Source organism: Telmatherina bonti (genome assembly GCF_933228915.1).
Source record: "Telmatherina bonti genome assembly, chromosome: 20".
In the NCBI taxonomy this organism is placed as follows: domain Eukaryota; kingdom Metazoa; phylum Chordata; class Actinopteri; order Atheriniformes; family Telmatherinidae; genus Telmatherina; species Telmatherina bonti.
In genome coordinates this window covers 14,032,645-14,051,849 of record NC_136618.1, presented here as the reverse complement: position 1 = coordinate 14,051,849, position 19,205 = coordinate 14,032,645, and the positions used below count along the sequence as shown (strand labels likewise).

General features: G+C 36.2%; 1 protein-coding gene across 1 annotated transcript in view; it reads right to left on the bottom strand.

Annotated features, from left to right (window-relative positions):
• Positions 1-19,205, bottom strand: part of cntnap2a (contactin associated protein 2a) — a gene marked incomplete at both ends in the record, with an annotated part of 342,587 nt that overhangs the window by 168,410 nt on the left and 154,972 nt on the right. The window contains one exon of the mRNA XM_079259621.1: positions 11,834-12,027. Coding sequence (XP_079115747.1) covers positions 11,834-12,027 — 194 coding nt within the window. The remainder of the gene's footprint in view (positions 1-11,833; positions 12,028-19,205) is intronic.

Here is a 19,205-nt window from a genome sequence, read left to right as displayed (position 1 = left end):
ATTGAGGTGATGCAGAACATATTTACATTCAAGCAGGGACATTTGAGTGTGAGTGTAGAAGTTTGAAGAAGAGCAGTATAATACATGAGCATGAAAACAAAGCATTGGAAGAGTGTGACTTTGATTAAAGACAGTAAAGTAACCCCACAGTTGCTTTTCAGTGAGTGGGAAAAAAGAAGAGAGCAGTAGAGACACAAGTGAGAGGGTGTGACAGCAGAATGACAAGAACAATCTAATTCTGTGAGAAACACTTGGATAATCCATTGTATGTATCAACAGCACAGTCAAATTATTCAACCTTCACTGCCAATTAAGTTTATTTGTAAAATGTGCAACTTAGTAGCTGTTTGCAAACCAAACAAAAAACATTTAAATAGCACAACTCAACTAATATCATGAGCAGTTTTTCCAAATTCAACATTAAATCCCACTATTGCACTCTTAAAGTTATTCAGTCCTCAGATTATTTTTGCTTTGCATGAACAAGGAAAAGGATATGAAAAGGTAACCAAGTTACTGAATGTTTCTAGAGATACAACTGGAAGTACAGGCGGTCCTCATGTTACGCGGTTTTCAACTCAAGTCATTTCGACTTTACGACGCTCATTAAATAAATGTAAATAAAAAAATTAGAGCAAGTTACGATGTTCCATATGAGCTCTTATGATGCGTGATACAGAGGCTGAGACAACACGTCGGTGCGAGTATATTTATTTTATTTTACTTGAAATGTCTATTAAATGCCTGTACTGTTTTTCCATTAATATGATGTATAATACGCGTGTTTAGATAGTTGTTGGTTGCTGTGGTAGCAGCCCCTATGAGCATGCAGGGACATGCTCCTGGTGTGGATGGATCCATAGGTATCGTTTCCTCACATCAGCACCAAGTCAGAATTTTATCACTTAATTAATGTTTTATTTGTTTTATTAACCTGCGTTCATTTAAAGAGACAATATTCAGGGAATGGTGTATTTCTGGGAATATGGGGGTGGGGTGGGGTGTTTGTTCTCTGTCCTTGTGTGTGAGTGTGTGGAAAGAAATTGCGTCTTATTGTTTTTAAATGTCTTGTTATCTGCTGTTTGTTTTAATCCTTATGACTTGATTTTATCATGTAAAGTACTTTGTGTTGCCCGTGGCATGAAAAGTGCTCAAGAACTAAAATTTGATTTGATTTAATGATTAAGAGGGTATTTAGGGGGTATTTAAGGGTAGAAATTAAGGCTGAAAAATGAAATCTCCGATTTTTTTAAACCAAATCCGATTTCCGATTCTTATCGATTTTCCCCCTTATTGTAAAGAAAAAAAAATTACAAATGTCAAAAATGATTCTTTTTCAAAAAATGCTTTTGTTGCAGTCAGCCTACGGGTTTACCTGAATTTAAAGTGCAACTAAACAAGCTGTTAAACAAGATTGTAAAAAGAGATGGCAGGCGCTGCCACTGTAAACATTATAAGAAACATGTTTGCTCTTCGTGCGTTTCCACTGTGAGATAGTTTTTAACTTTTGATCATACATTTAAGAATAGGCCTCACTTCACTCATTAAGAACCGCCTATATAGTTCACAAGACTCGAATTCAAGGAACAGTAGCTACACTACCTGGGGGTGGCAAAAAGAGGAAGCTATCAATGGCTACTACCAAATTCCTGAGGAGGCAGATTGTCAAAAATCATTGACTGACTACATAAAACCTGCAGCAAGACTTGGTGGGAGCAGCTGAGGTTTCAGTTTACATAGTAAGAGGACTACAAGCTCGAACTCCAAGATGTACACCACTCCTGACCCAAAATTACATGAAAATGAATTGCCAATTTGCTCAACACCACATAAATAAGCCAGAGAGTTTTTGGGATGCTGTTCTCTGGAGCAAAGAAACAAAACTGGAACTTTTTGAGCTTATGGATTAGGTGCATATCTAGACAAGAAAGAATGACACATATGCTGAAAAGAACACTGGGGCTTCAGGTAAATATGGTGGTGGATCAGTGATGCTCTAGGCCTACATTGCTTCCTCTGGCACTGGAAACCCATAGCATGTGCAGGGCAAGATGGAACTAAGGAAATCCTGAAAGGAAATGTGATGTCATCTGTGAGGAAACTTAAGCATGTGTGACATTGGACAATAAATCCAAGCAAACCTCAAAGTCCACCAAAGTTTGGTTTCAAAAGACGTCCTGGAAAATATTAGTGACCATCACAGTCGCCTGACTTGACCCCCATTTCAAATCTTTGGTGGAATTTGAAGAAGTCAGTTGCAGCACACAAAACCATTGGTGAACTGGAGACCTTTTCCCACGAGGAAAAGGTCTCTGCTGATCATTAAAGAAAAATGCTACTCTAATAAGTACTGAAAATGCTACATTTAGCCAGTAAAGCTATTGTGCGCTGTAAGTTTAATCATTTACTGTAACTATATATCTTTCCTTTTCTGTATTCGTTGTATTTAAGTCCTTCTCCTGTTTTATCCAGTTCAGTCAGAAGCTTCATCCATAGAAATATTACTTGGTTTATTTTGAGCATGGCCAGATCCTCATCTAAGTCATCCAAGTTTGTCTTTGTTTTCATGATCATCCCACTCATGTCAGTCACTTCTACAGCTGAATTCTTGTGAGTTCTTGTTTGTTTTGTGTTTAGGATTTTGTTTATCCTGCCTCTGCAATGCCTTTTCACTAAAATGAGTTCTTAATTCAGCATGACTTCAACCCACTGTTCTACTTTTGGATCCTTTTCTCCTTTAAACCATGACTCATTACATTTGTGTTACTTTTGCTTTTATTATGTAGCATGTCTTATATTCCTGTATTCACTAAAAACTCCACACACAGAAAGTGTACTTTTGATGATATACGCCAAAGGGTATGTTGCTGGTTCTGACATTTAAGAAGTTAATTCAATAGAGGCAGAAGGCTATTATATCCGTCTGTGCCTATTATAGCTTATGTCAGCTTGATATACAGAATTTTGGTCACCATGAACATTTTAATCAGCTGTTGTGTTGTTTTTAAAGTATATAGTAGAAATGAAATAAAATTAATAAAATGGTATGGCCTATTATGAATTGCCCTTATCTGCTAAAAGTAATGACAAAAAACCTTTCCGACCATCAGTAATATTTTTTAATTTCCTTTACATTAGAGTAAGTTTGATGGATAATTTCAGAACATTTCATGGCAATGCTTTTAATGCATCTCTGACTAATTAATTACTGCACAGCTAATGCAAGAAAAAAAGAGCAAAAAAGAAGGTGTTTGGCTAAGAGTCAAGAAAATGTTCAGAAACCCGCTCTTATTACCATTTTGTCTTGATAAATTTGCACGTACACACACAGAAAATGGAAGTATATAGTTTTAAAAGTCCATTACTCAGGCTGTGAACATTTGCCACCTGTCCTTACTTCAGCTCACTGTGTACCAACACTGATGGAGTAAAATGTGGATGCCTGTCTCAAATTACAACTTCGCGCACTACTTGAAACTGTGTTGTTTTCCATTGCGGATTTCAACACCTGTAATGTCATTCCTAAAATGTGACTTGACATGATATTTCAAGGGGACAGCATTTGCATACTTTCAAGTTTGATGTTCCGCATCTAATCACTTGTAAAGTTTGTAGATCTTAAAATCTTGAGTAGTTACGTGAGCTGCCTCTGTGTGCTGTTGATATGAAATGATTACTACAAACCTTTTGATAACACTGTCATGGAACACTGAGACAATTCATATTATGTCAAAGGTGTAATTACTCTACACTTCTGAGTGTCATGTCTTTTACTTTGTCCACACACAACATTCACATCCATGACAGACTTATTAAAATTTCACAGCGCCTCTTAAGCTATAACAAAGGAAACTTTCATGACCCACTGGGAAGAACCCTCTTTATCTATTTAAATTAATCCCCCTCATTTTTCCCAGTCAGCATATTCTAATTTCCAGACTCAACTCTTTATCTGGAGTGAAGCAACATTAAAGACACTGATGTTTAAGGCCTGTGAAGTCAGTCAAGATACAAAGTTGGAAGAGTAATATCATCATATATCATTTATCACTGATAAAGATGAAAAAAAGCAATGGAAAGTCATGACTTCAAGCATTATCCATGATACGATGAAGGACTTAAATCAAAAAGTGGCCTACAAAAAGAAACAATATTGATTTAATGCTGGGTATTAATTTATGCATTTTATGAAATGAATGAAATGAAATATATGAATGAAATGAAATGACAAATGCTTTATTAATCCCCAAAGGGAAATTCAATATGGAAGCTATGGGTCAGTATGAAATATAGTTGAATTAACAGTCAATTCACACATCAAACTGAATGCTTACTATTTTAATTAGTGATGCTCTTTTCCTCTGAGATGCTCTTCTTAATTTCCTCAGCTACTTCTGGTGGCTGTTCATATGGTACCAGCTGTAAATTGTACATTATTTCTATTTATGATTTGACTCATTGTCTAGAAACTTAAGATATTGCTACAGTGCAATAAACCTGACTCATTCTTTAGTATTTTGCAAGAAATTACTTTCCAGAATAATAAGAAGGTAAAAGTAGTAAAGTTTGTGCTTTCTTATCTGACAGCAATGTTGTTATTTCTGTTTATAATGTAATACTATGACATTTTGGAAACTATGTTTCATGCAATTGTGCTGCAATCATCATGACAGAGTCCCAGAATTTCTAATCTCCAATGCTGAGCATGTATTCATCTTCCCAACAGACCAGTGAATGAAGTGGGCTACGCAGGACATGAAGCTGATATTCTGATATTGTACTTTTTATGAGATAAATCAGACTACTAAGCTAGTTATAGAATGGTGTTCAGTTTCTTTTTATATTTTTTAAGGGGACATTTCATGAACAGCCCCTTCAACACAGACATACCTATAAAGGATGCCAAAATGTTATTTTTAAATAATTTTTTCCAAAATTAAAACAAATCAATGTGAAGCATGGTGAATAGAAAGATCCTAATCAGATGTGACACACCCATTTAAACATTCGGTGACAGGATGACATCTAACTAATTGTAATTTGTTCCCAAAACATACATTTGTGAGGGAAAGGTTTATATAATTTCCTTTATCTTGCACCAGGACAGGACAGTGTCTGAAATGGACAAATTCATATTTAAGTACCAACCCATTAAATTTGAAGCAGCAAATGTGTCTGGAACTTTGATTTTTCATTGCATATTAAATAAATACAACTATAAGAACAACATGATAATTCAGTTGGTGATGCTTTACTTTTCTTCAGATCCCCTAAGAGGCTGAAAGACTTAAGTCTGTGTCACATTTAAAGGTAATACTCATCATTACAAACTAAACATGTAGAGAAAGGTGAAATCCTGAAGATAAACAAGAGCAGCTTCAGCTGATGGTTTTGTTAAACAATGCATTAGTTGTGTTGTTTTTTTTATATTAGTTTGTGTTGTTGGTCTGGACTTCATTATAAATAGTAAAACAACAAGCACTGGTTCTGTTCTCATTTATGCAACAGTTCAGCTCAGGAACGTCAAAAATAGCACCCTGTTGTGCACTGATGCATTTAATCTTTACAACTTCAATAATTTGTGCTGTTTGTTTTCATGAACTTAATACAAACCAATGATGAGAAAGTTATAAGCCCATTTTTGATCCACCTGGCATGCTTGACACAAGGAACTGAGATTTTAGGTTTTAAAGTAACTTTTTCTTTTTCAGGATGGTGAGATGAGTGGAATTGTTGAGCACAAAGCTTCACTACTTCACAGCTCTCCCATTACTAAGATGACATGTTTTTATTATTATGACTAATGCATCTGTAAAATGTACACAATCATACTTCATAAGCTTCATTTGCTAGGCAAACTTTGATTGCTGCAGGCATGCAGTTACTGTTGAGACAGAGACATATAGTAGTTGTAATAGACTATGGATGTTTATATTTATGGGGAAAAAAATTTCTTGCCAAATGAACTAATGTAAACAATTCAGGCTTAATGCTGCATGTGCGATGAACAAGACTAAGATTCTATACATAAGTTTTATGTGTGGAATTGCAGAAATCTAAAACTCTTTTTCACCAAACCCAGAAACAGCATGATTTATATCTGTTGTGTTGAGTGAAATGTTCTGTTTCCCATTTGATCAACATGACATACAATAGTTTCAAAAGAAAATAACAAACAAGTTTATGGTTTTTGCTCTCTGTGTTATTCTAAATGGGACTTCTTTGGATTTAAATTTAATTGTCAGTGTTATAATTTTAACTTTCATTCTCCACTCTTCCTTGTAGATTCTAAGTTCTGGTACTCTGCACCGGTTTCCTCCTCTAGTTTTCATGCACGGTTTCCCACATCAATAAACAGCTAAAGAATGCATGCATTAAATATCTGAAATATCATGAGGAGAAATACTTATTTAATATCAACTGGAAGTGTTCAGAAACTTGTCAAACATACTTGTAATTCTGGCTTAAAATATTTACAAAACAAACCAACCAATTATTTTGCAGCATCCAAGATTTTTTCCTGGCAGTGTTTTTGATTAATTTATACTTTGACGTAATCATAAAATATGATCTGAGATGGCCTGGTGACCTGTCCAGGGTGCACCCTGTCTCTTGCCCAATGATTGCTGGGATAGACTCCAACTTGGCTGCAACACTAAACTGGACTAAGCATTGTAGAGAATGAATGAATGAATGAGTTTTGATGCCATAAAGCCAGCAATCCAACCATCTAACCATCCACCAAACATAGTTTTATCTAGCTAACATTTTTAATTCATTAATGACATAGAAGGACTTTGACAACTGGATACAATATTTGTGGATTACTTAACTACTTTTTATCCATCTATTTGTAAAAAGGCTTTTAATGTCCATCATTTACAGCAAAACCAAAACTAGTGTTTTTACTGGTGATACTTTGCACTGGTAGAGATTAAAAAATAACTAAAGGGGTGTCTGTCTATTTTGGCTCTTCTGAATGAGAACTGACACCTTCGCAAATTGTCAATATCATCAAAGGCGACCTTCAAAAAGAGAACTGAAACCTTAAAAAAAGAAACTTATTGATGATCTTTGCAACAAAGAACAGAGTACTCTGAAAGCAAAAGAAAAGCAGATGTCCAGATGCAAAAACTAGATGTTGTCAAAAGGGAAAGAGGCCCATCTAAAAAATGATAATGTCCTGCAAAGTAAAAATGAACTCCTGCGATTGAGGAATAATATGCATGCATAAATTCAACAAACGAATGTTCCCTTATTCATAACTGATCCTATAACTTATTAATTTGAGTTTTTAGTGAGAGGGAGCCTCTTGTATAGCAGGTGGTATTTAATTATTACACTCATTCATCAGTATCATTGTAAATCCTTAGTGGGACATTAGTGGGGTACTAAAAACAATATTCTTTACTAAATTAATGCCACCATTGCCAGATCTTAACTGAATTTCCGTCACTGTCCATGACACCGATAATTACGGTGGGTCATTGTTTTGACTAAAACCCGTCCATTTAGTTGTGCGCGGGAAGAGTAAAGTCATCAGTGGGGAGTAATGTTGGGTGATGACTGGTGGAAAAAAAAGGTTCCTGAAAAGAACCTCCATGCATAAAAGTGCAGGACAGGTTGGTTTCTCTCCAGGGATTGCTGTATGCGCCTCATCCAGCAGTGAATGGGATTGAGCCGAAAGTGATTGAATGGGCTGAAACAGGCCTTGATGGTAGCTTGTGTGTGTGTGTGTGAGAGAGAAACATTAAGCTGGCTTATGTGCTCCGCCATCCACACACCTTCCCTTTGATCAATAGCACTGATTGCTCCAATATTATCAGCTCTTACACACAGAGACACGCTTCTCAAAAAAGGTTTAAAGTTGCACGGAGGCTGATCTTAATCATCAGAAAGCTTCAGAAATAGTGTGAGCTTGAAGGTGTGTGTGTTAGTGTGTCTACTGTTGCCATCCTATAGCCTTTCCAAATAAGACAAAAGAGAGAAACACAGTGTTTTACTTTCTCTTGCTACTGCAGGGGCTATTGATGGGACATGTCCAACTTGAAATGACTGCTTCTATATCTGTTTACATAAGCAACATTTTGAATTACTCAGACAATAAATTAAAAAGCAATATATGTGTCAAACATCTAGGCAAAAAGGAGGGAAAAAAAAGTCAGCCCTGGCTGAGAAAACAAAAGACAGATGAATGTGTTTCAGATTATTTGCACAAAAATTAGATACAATGAATCAGGGTTAATGGCAGAGGGAAAACACATCAGAATGAATAATAACCACCAAACAATTATGATGCAGCAAACCAAAACAACAGCTTAATTTACTTTTAACCATAAAAGATCCATATATGTCACTGCAACCAGTTATAAAAGCACACACACATACATACACACACACACACACACACACAAACAACAGAATAATGATTAGGCCTTTCAAAAGTTGAATACAATGCGCAGTCCCCATAGCCAACAGAATCAACATATCGTGGGTGTAAAAACACACACTAGGGAGAGATTAATACTTTCTGACAGTTTACCAAGATCATTACCTTCACATATTAGAAATTTCTAAAGTCAGTCTCATTAAGTCCATGAATATCTGAGGAAGTGTTCTGCTATTTAAACACAGAACATGTCCATGACTTAAACGAGTTTAAGCGGTTGCTCATTATCTTCTTACCCTGTCACAGAAGTAGAAATGTAGAAACTTTCTCAACAACAACTAGTTATGGAGCTTCATAAGGAAGTGCTATATGTCACATCTAAACAAACTGCATGATTTTGCTGTAATTTCTGAATGCAGGTAATTCCATGCATGAGACCTTGTCTCCATGTAGGTTGTTGAGACCTGCAGCACTTTACGTTTTAGTTCTGGCAAGGGCAAAAGACAGACCTTTGCTGCTGCATATTCAGAAAGAAAATACACAAACGCCCTCCAAAATCTGTGAAGTAACTTTAACTTGGACCAGTCAGCTGTTACAATACTTTGCAAATATGTAAGCCACCTGTATGACCAGCCAGCTGCTCAAAATGCAAATGATGCACAATACAAAGCATCGTTTGAAGAGCAAACACGTGATGACTGCACCACCACTTTTTAAGTAAAATGTTGCTATGCTTAAAAGGAGCTAGTGTTGATACATGGCAGTGATCACATGACTTGTATGGTGTTATCAGCGCAAAACTTTGAATTTAGCAAAACTCTAAACAACCTTTCTTACCGAGAAAACATTGTAAGGTCCACACACAGTGGAGCAATGTGAAATGATAACAGGTTTCACCTTATGAGCTAATAACATGAGAAATATCCTTTCCTTTACATTTGTCTCAAAGGGCAGTTGGCAACATAAGTTGTAATTTGCTTCATTCATATGGTTCACTTAAAGCAAACTTAGACTTACATTTTTAGATGGACTAGAGTTTGATTCTTTGATGCACATCAGAGGTTGGTTGTGCATTCACACCTGCCATTACAGTCACAATAGGTATCAGATGCAGTTAATAATTAAAAAAAAAAAAAGAGAAAGAAAAAAGTAACAATTGTTCAGTCAGTGAGGAGATTGAGGTTTAGGTTTTTTTGTGTGTGAATGTTTCTACATGTTTTACCTTAAAACACCTGTTTTCAGTCACTTCTTTGCTTTAATTTTAGCTGGTATTTGGTTATGTTAGAACTAAGGTAGGTAGTGACAGATAGACATTAAAATAAACATTCGACATTGCTGCTGGATGTCAGATTTTTATAATCTCAATTTCACTGACCACCTTGTAGATGTAACAAGCAGACAAGAATCAACTGGACTAAAGCACAGACAAACACAAACTGGATGAAGATAAACATGCAAACAACCCACAGCCCTCCTCATCATATCCAGGGTTTAGATTTCTGCTGTTTAGCTTTGTGCATAATTCATGAAAGGGCTATTCTTGTCCTCTCATTTCCCATCTGTTATCACCTGTAGCCTTCTACTATACAGCAACAGTGAATAGTGTGGGCCATTAACCCATTAGCTAATGATCATGGATTGTCAGCTTCCCCGCTCAAGTGCTTGCTAACAGGGCAGAGAGGGAGATGTGTTGGTTTGGAGTGAAAAAAAAAAATAAATTAAAGGGAAACACATCCTTAGAGAACATCTGTATACTTCCATAGAATGGACAGCAGTGGTTCATCAATATCGGCCTGATCAGTGCAAGGTTGAGATATTTAACCAGGAAGTTACTTATAACAAAATAATTTAAAAAAAAAAAAAAAAAAAAAAAAAAAAAAACCTTTGCTGATTTTCTTTGTAGTGATGGCTGTAGTTCAAGGCTTCACCTGCTTGCCTAAGTGCCTTTGGGCAAGAGGCTGAATCTTGCAACGCCCCCCAATGCGCCTACCAGGGTATGAGTGTGTGCGTTTGTGTGAGATGGGTGACTGTGACATGTTGTGTAAAGTGCTTTGAGTTATTGGCGTGACTGGAAAAGTGCTATGTAAGAACAAGTCCATTTAACCTCTGATTTTCTCTTTTATAATCTCTCATTTAAACTGTTGAAAAAAAAAAAAAGCATTCAGCAGATTAGTAAGAATTGGGCATAAAATGAGAGCATCTCCAAAGCTTAAGTTCCTTATGTACAAAGTCTTTATTTTTTGTCAATTATTATTATCCATCCGTCCATTATCCAAACCACTTAGTCTGATTAAGGGTCACGGGGGAGCTGGAGCCTATCCAAGCAGGAAGCAGGGCCAATTATTATTATGTTAAAACTAAATTGAACACACAGTATGTATTTGATTTTGCAGCTTTTGTCCATTATTAGTTTTACAAAACAATCTTTATTAAAAGTTTTTGACCACTCAGTATTTATAAACAAAATAATCCAAGGGTTATAGCTTTTTTAAGAAATGGTATGGTATGGATTACAACTTTGCACCCAAATCCATGAGAGACTCAATTATCAGTTTGAAAAAATAAAAAAACAAACAAAAAAATATTGGTGTGTAAAGCCAAAGGACAGAAACATCTGGTCTCTGGGTGGTATGCAAAACCTTTGAACTTTCAAGTGGCAAAAATATCATGCCGCAATGATCAGTGTAACCACATGGATTCATTCTGATTTTCCATAACATATCAATGATTCCACAAATTTAACTTATAACCAGCTTTGGAGCCGATATATTTCACATGTTTATGTTTATTCACAAATCAAGGATTCAGAGCACCATGGAACAAACTAAGACAGCAGTTTCGACAATTTGCAAGGCTTTAGTGGGGCTGGAAAATGGCAGCAGTGTTTATAGCATGCAACACTGGCATTTTAGCATCATATTATCAGCTGTGTGCTAATGTGGTCAACTTCAAGGTTAATACTATCTGTGCACACACGTCACTTCCCTTCAGTGTGAGAAACTCATCTGATGTTTTGCTTTTTACAAGATAAAAAAAACAGGGTGGAGGTTATGTGTGAAGTAGTACATTAACATTAAAGTTTATTTAAGTTTATTTTAACTGATTTAATTCACTTTCCTGACAAGAATCAAATTCTAATGAAGGCTCAGAAACACAATACTGTTGAGAATGGGATCAGATTAAAAACAGTTCAGCCACATTATCATTTTAAGTTGCTCTTTCATTAAAACATTTAAACTCTTTATTTAGACATGAAACATCCTCTTAATGTGGAACTGCAGAAGTTGCAATTTAATTTTATGATACATGATTCTTCCTTAAGCCATAACACAACCACACACACACACACACACACACACACACACACACACACACACACACACACACACACACACACACACACACACACACACACACAAACAACACAAATCTTCATTTACTCACCCAAATGTTGCCATCTTGGTGATACGGTTTCCAGTTCATTCCTGTGTCACTGTAGAGGAGACGGTACCTCGTCGTCCAGTCTGAACTACTATAGCGGCCCTGTGTTGCTATGGCGCTAACTTGCTTTCTAGAGCCAAGGTCCACCTGTAGCCACTGGTAATGGTCGCTGTCCAGAGGTGACCATCCACCAGCACCTGTAGAGTCAGTGACATTTTATAATGAATGGCACATGAAAGGTTGTCTACCTGGCATACTGTGTTTTGTAATAAGTACCTTATAATAAATTCTAACAAAGAGGAAATGAAAGCTGCTTTTGTTCAAGGCAGATCAGTGCTTGAGTCTGAGCAGGGTGCCGCTATAATGATATTTTATAAATACAATACAGTTATATTGCTTTAGTCCGTCCTGTTATCGGTCAGAGTCCAGCAGCGAAGCTCAGGAATTTATTCTGAAATTGGAACTGGCCGACCAACTCATTCTGGCTAGGTTGATCCACCTGACTGTAAAAATGATCCTTTATGATGAATACTGTTTCCTCATAACAATTATTTTTTAATACAAAACACCCTTAAAGAGAGAAAGGAACTATGCCATTTCACAATGGTTCTCCTTTTAAGGTTGACGAGCAAGACATAATGTGATATTTTCAAAAAGCTGTATTGGCTGACCACACACATAGTTACTTGTCAGTTCTACAAACTATAACTAGATTATGCAAACACTGTTTATTTATCATAAACAAACAGAAACATGAACACAAAAGTAAAATGCAACACCTTTAAATGTGTGCGCTTTTATTCACATCATAACTCACTTTATACTGTTAGAATTCCCACCTAAGCTCATTAATAGAGTAGGTACACAAATAAGGTAAGTTCAAAGATTTTTCATTCTGGCAGGAAACTTATTTTCTATTCTGAACATGCAGTACATTAGTGCTCAGATAAATTGAACAAACATATTTAGGCAATTCTCCAAATGGGAAATGGCCACATGGGAAAATATATGTTTAAAAGTTGAGTGCTGAATCATTTGACCTCATCCAAACCTTTATTAATGCAGGTAAAAAGGTTCATAGATATATTCTGAGGTATCTCCCAAGAAGTAAGAAAAATGTTCCACTGAGGGGATCCATTGCTTTGAAGAAAATGACTATCTCTGACAACATCAAAGAAGAAAGCTTCAGTGGCATTTTCCCCTGGTTACAGTGTTGACTGCTGGAATAAATGGCTGTGTTTGTTTCCTGACGCAGCCAGTAGCAGTGAGCATTCTTATGAAACTCCAGAACCTCAAGACTCTATTTTAGTTCCCTGACAAACACTGTCCTCTTAAACTTGCATGATTCACACCTCCAATTGTCTACTTGAGACAGAAACCAACTCTCCAAGACCTTGTAAATGAGCCTCAGGTTAAACGAGGCTGAAACAAAAGAAAAAGTCAACTACTCGACTGAACGCTGCAGAAAAACACTGGGAAATCTTCCAATAACCCAAATTCCTTGTGCCATTAATAAAATGAGTCAATACAATATGTGTTGGCTAATGACTGGGAAATCAACTAGTATAACTCTAGGAAGATGCTTAAAGAGGAGCACAAGCCAGATGTTAAGGGCTTTGCATGCTTTTGGAGGATTAAATGATCATTAGGAGGAGTTTTGGTGGAAGGGCTGTGTTGCAGCCATTTCTGTTAAATTTCTAGCTTTTTTTTTGTAGAAGGCTGATATAGGTTGGACAGCGATAGGCTGAAAGCACGAGAGGGTGACTTTTAAAAAAAATAAAATAAATAAAAAAGAAATGTGAATCATTGTGACAAAGTGAAAGCAAAGTGATTGGTAAGTTGAAAAGTGGTACAAGCGAGTGAAGAAAAGCACTAAGCATAGTAGAGAAGGGATGGAAAATGACAGACATAAGATAACATTTAAGCATCTAAGTTTCCAGTGTTACACCCCCTCGACAAAAATTCTATATCTTATCCAATTACGAAGCCATTACACTTCAGCTCCGGACTTGACAGATAACCAGGGTCATATCAGTGGAAACGTCAATACTTCTCAAACCCGCTACAGAGAAGCAAGTCCCCTGAGGGGATAAAACACTATGAAAAGGTGAAGGGTAGCAAGGGAGGATTGAGGGGGGACTGAGGAATTGGGTTTGAGGACCGCAGGATGCCAGTGATAAGTAAATAGACAGCAGAGAATAAAGATTAAGAATGCAAGTTAAGTGGACAATGACCAAAGCAATATGAGACTTGTAAGAAAGGACGATAAGGTGTCAGAAATAATGACAAAATGGTGTGTGTAAGGGAAGTGACATGAGAGGGGACCAGAAAAAAGAATAGCAACGAGGGAGATGGATGAAGTGGAGAGGAAAAAGCAGAGTGATAAGAGAGGATTTTATGGCCCACATTGGGTGAAATCAAAGATGAGATGTGTACCGATGGGCTGGGAAAAAGATGCAAAGCAATTGTGGTTGAAAGGGTCATAGATAAGACCGAAACTGACAAACAGAATCAGGAAACTGGAGGAAAAGAGATAAACTGAACTCTTTTAACACTAAAAAAGTACAACTTTGGTAGAGAATTAAACGATAAACAAGTTTAATTGATATGGAACAAAAAGAAAATAAAAGTAAAATTCAAGGGTGCAATTGAGTATTACAGGACAGGACAGATAGAGGACCAATTGTAAAATACTAATTCGAATTACACTGCATGGCCAGAAAATAAAAAGTGCACATTTATTTATATATATATATATATATATATATATATATATATATATATATATATATATATATATATATATATATATATATATATATTACGGAAGCGTATAGCTGTCATCCTCATAAAAAAAAGTTTGGGCCTTATCACGTTATAATGTGATAAGTTTATTGTAAAAACGTATAACCACTTGAGGGATATCTCTCAGCTGGCCCGGGATCGCTATGGGACCCCCCCCCCCCCGCGGAGTTGGCAAATGTGGCAGAGAAGAGGGAAGTCTGGGCTTCCCTGCTTAGGCTGCTGCCCCTGCGATCAGACCCCGGATAAGAAGAAGGGAGGGATGGATAGATGGCACATGAATGCACCTAAGATGATGTTTGCATTCATAGTGATTGTAGTGCCGCTCAAGTTTCAATTAGAATTTATGCCACGTCATGGGGATTGGACCCAGACTCATTTTTCCTTCTGTACAGACCCATGCCTTTTAAAACTCTCCTTAAACTATGCATATTTATTACAATGTGATCCAAAGCTTTCCAAAGCACCAGAATTTCACAATATCTATGAAGGAAAACTCTGATAAAGTCCTGTAAATGAGTAATTTGTGATCTCCTATCCATCCCGCACACAATTTCTTCATCTAAAGTCGAAAATGACCAAGTTCACGTTTTCAGATACGTGAAACGTTTCACGTTTTTATAAAAAAACTATCATGTTATACTGTAATAAGGCCCAAACTTTTTTTTTTTATGAGGATGACAGCGCTACGCTTCCGTATATATACATATATATACACACACACATACATTATATATATATATATATATATATATATATATATATATATATATATATACATATATATATATATATATATATATATATATACATACATATCGGTGTCAGTGATAAACCAAATGTCATACACTATGTCATAAGCCATGTTTTCTGAATTAAGGAGACATGGCAGTCCTTTCAGTTTTGAACATATTTTTTAAAAAGGATTAAAAAGTGATGCTTAGGGAACAGTAGCGCAACAGGGAGGATAGCATGTTCGGGTAACAGGGTTACCAAAAAGAAAAGACGAAATCAGAATGAAGAGACAAATTTAGCCTTAAAAGATCATAAACGTGATGAAGGGCATTTGGGAAAGATTGTGATTGCTAAAAAAGCAATGGGAGCAGAGAGCTGCTGCCTTAAGAGCTGTTAAAGGTCAGAAGAGAAATGAGAGACAAATTAAGAACAAGGTAGTGCAAAAGCGCAGCAGTAATCTGGACAAATGCTGTCATAAGATGAAGTGGAAAAAATGGAAAAAGAAGAAAAGATGAATGAAGAAGACTGAAAGGCAATAAATGTAGGAAGTCTGGGTTAGTAGAATGTGTCAACAGTGAATATTTAGATTGCAAACAGTATTTGGTTGATTATCACTTAGCAATGCACTCACACAACATCCTGATTAAAAAAAAAAAAAAAATCAAACAGCCGTTAAGTGTTGCATTAAATTCAACAGTTTAAATATATAAATTAAAAACAGCAAGCTTTCTTTTAAAGTGTTTATTCAAAAACTAGCACAACCATTGGTCTGTGTATAAGGTTTAAGCGTTAGGTGTGTGTAGGTTTGCTTTGTTCATTAGGTACACCTGATCTGCTCTAAGATCTGCCCTCAGATGCAACACGATATAAATGGGAAGTTATCCAACAATTAAGTAAAAATCAGGTGTCTGTACTTTAACACGCTTGAAACAACTACTGTCAAACACATATAATATAATGAAATGTCATAGTTTAAAAAGTGCTTATATGAATACAGAGAAACTGTACATGTGCTCTGTTAAACAGAACATGTAAAGACTGACTGTCCAACTTTAAACTCAAACGATGTGAGAGACTGCAAAAAAAAAGAGGAGAGAAAAAACAAAACAAAGAATGATTACATTATTCCAGCTAAACATGCTGATACAAACTATTTAATCATAGAGTTTTTTTAGTTTTTCCACTTCCTGATGCACTTTGGCTTAGATTTTGTTATATTATATACAAATATATGTGTTGAATGTAGTTTTGTACAAATGTTTAATTCTCTTGATCTAGTAAGGACCAGATCATTTTCTATGTATCATTAATAAAACTTTCATTTTTCAAATTCTTTATTCCACAACACAGAGGCAGTAAAAGGTGAAACAAAGAGGTAGAAGGAGGACAAATGAGAAAGAATAGATGAAATAAAGAAAAAATGGAGGGTGTTTGTGGTCGGGGAATGTTTAGTGAGAAAGTGAGAGTGAGTGAACAGGAGCATCAGCCAAAGAAAAAGGAGGGGAAGAATAGAAGGAGAAAGGTGAGGAGTGTCGGGGGACTGTCACCATTCTCTCGCCTGTCACACACAGATGTTCAGGGAGGAGAGAAGGAGCAGGAGGAGGATAGGTGAAAGAACAGGGGAGCAGCAAAGGTCAAGACACCGCCTCTAAGGATGAGACAAAGAAAAAAGAAAAGCGAGTAACAGAGAGACAAAGATGAAGGGATAAAGCTCACGACAATGGAGGGAGAAAAAGTAGTATCAAAGAGCGAGACAGAATGAATAACGCACTGACAATAAACCTGACAAAAAGGAAAGTGGTAAGCCTTTTAGCTTTCTTCTTCACTGAAGCTGATAAAGGTCTTGAATGTGAACACGTTGAAGGAATTATATTGGAAAATACACTCTTAGATTATCAATCTATGTTGTTGTTTTCCAGCACTTTATATTACCAATCTGACATGATGTAAAGTGCTGGAAATGATGAATGCAAAGGCGGAAGGAAACTACAGCTTAAAATCCATGAAATTAAAATGCAAATTGTTTATCTGGTTCAAAAACAGATGAATCTGTCCATGATCTGTATGTAGTTTCTGAATCTGAACTGAACTGGGAACTGAAGCCTTCTCTTTGGGTTTCACTTGCACAACATTTTGCAGTTAAATAACTGATTGTTGAAAATAACAATATGCCATAACATTAACAAGTCAAATGTAAGAAATAGTCTTTCAATGACTGAAGAGAAACATTAAGAAACACTGAAAGTAAAATGATTACAGATATGTGGGACAAAATGAGAGCAAGCAAAGGACCAAGGAGAAAAAAAAAGAAAGGAGAGCGTGTTCACAAGATCATAAAAGATGATTGGATAGAATAGATGGTGAAGAGGCTTGCTCTTCTCATCCACCTTCAGAGGATGAAGGACACTCCAGACTGCAATCTACCATTTCAATTTAACAACACAGTTTGGAGATCAATATATAAACCAACCTGGTTCCCCCTTCTAACTTCGCACACACTATTCATACTTGAACACTTTTTGATAACACGTTAAGTTATGACATGTTAAGTGAAAGTAGTTAACAACATAGAAAAAGAGAAGCTTGGATCATAGGGTGGACCAACAGTTCAAAATGTGCACCAGCTGTAGCATGCTGATGCTGAAAACAAATATCGTAACCAAATGTGCTGGCTGCAGGGTGACTTAGTCCTGCTAATATAAGGTCTATCTTACAGATCCTTTAAAGATTAAGAAAAAGTCAGAAAAGCTAATGACATATTAAAGATTTAGGAAATGATGTGCTATAGCTACTTATTTTTTAGTCCATCTGCAATATGCAATCTTGTACTTTGAAACAAAATTCTGATGAAAAAGAGAAAATAACCCAATAACCCTAACCTCCCTTGATGTCTCACAGTAGTTTAAAACTATATGTATCAAATGACAACTTGGACTTGACTCTACTGTGCATCATTATCTGGTTTCTGTGGCAACACTGATGGTGGCATTTCCAACTAAGCAGCCGATAAGAAATTAAATAAATGCTTCAGCTATTTATTTATATGATCTATTTATTTATTTTTTTAGTGGTCAAGTTCCTTTGATAGAAGAAACAAACCACAGCTGAAGAAAATTGGCTAGAGTAGTTCCAAAACTAAAAAACAAGGTTTGGTCTATGTGTGATAACAGATAACCCAGACCTGTACAGATAGCTGAATATATGCAGCTACAGTGTGTGTTATTATGAAATAAAACTTATATCAATACTGATTATGACCACACACCTTCTCCCACACTACCATTTCAGTACATTTACAATAATAAAATGGTGTGTTTGAACACAGGTTTTTAATCAACACTTTTCTATCTGACTGAACAAAGAGGTCGTACAAAGCCAGTTATCCAATTTCTCTAAGAAAACCAATAACATTCAACAAGCAGTCAGTAGCAGTCATCCTGGGAATGTGGGAGCCTACCAACGGCAATGCACTGATAAAGGCAAGGCATAGAAACATAATGTGGAGAAAATCAAACCCTGAGGTGCCCTGAGGGACCCATTGAAAAATACAACTGCTTTAGAAACGGCCAATGAATGTAATTTAGGTAGATATTTTGTTGTATCACATCTCACACATCAATTCACAAAGTTCAGGAACCCTACAGCTAAGTGCAATCTGACCAGACCTCAAACAAAGATGTCAAAGCCCCCTTCAGTTGCTTTCAGCTTGAATCAAAGAAAATTTTACGACCTCGACCAAAATCTGACCGCCTTTTCTCATCTGCACATTTTTTTTAGGTTTACTTTTCCCACTGTTGCTGTTTTTCCCCTTTTGTTCCTCAATAGAAAGATGACCACA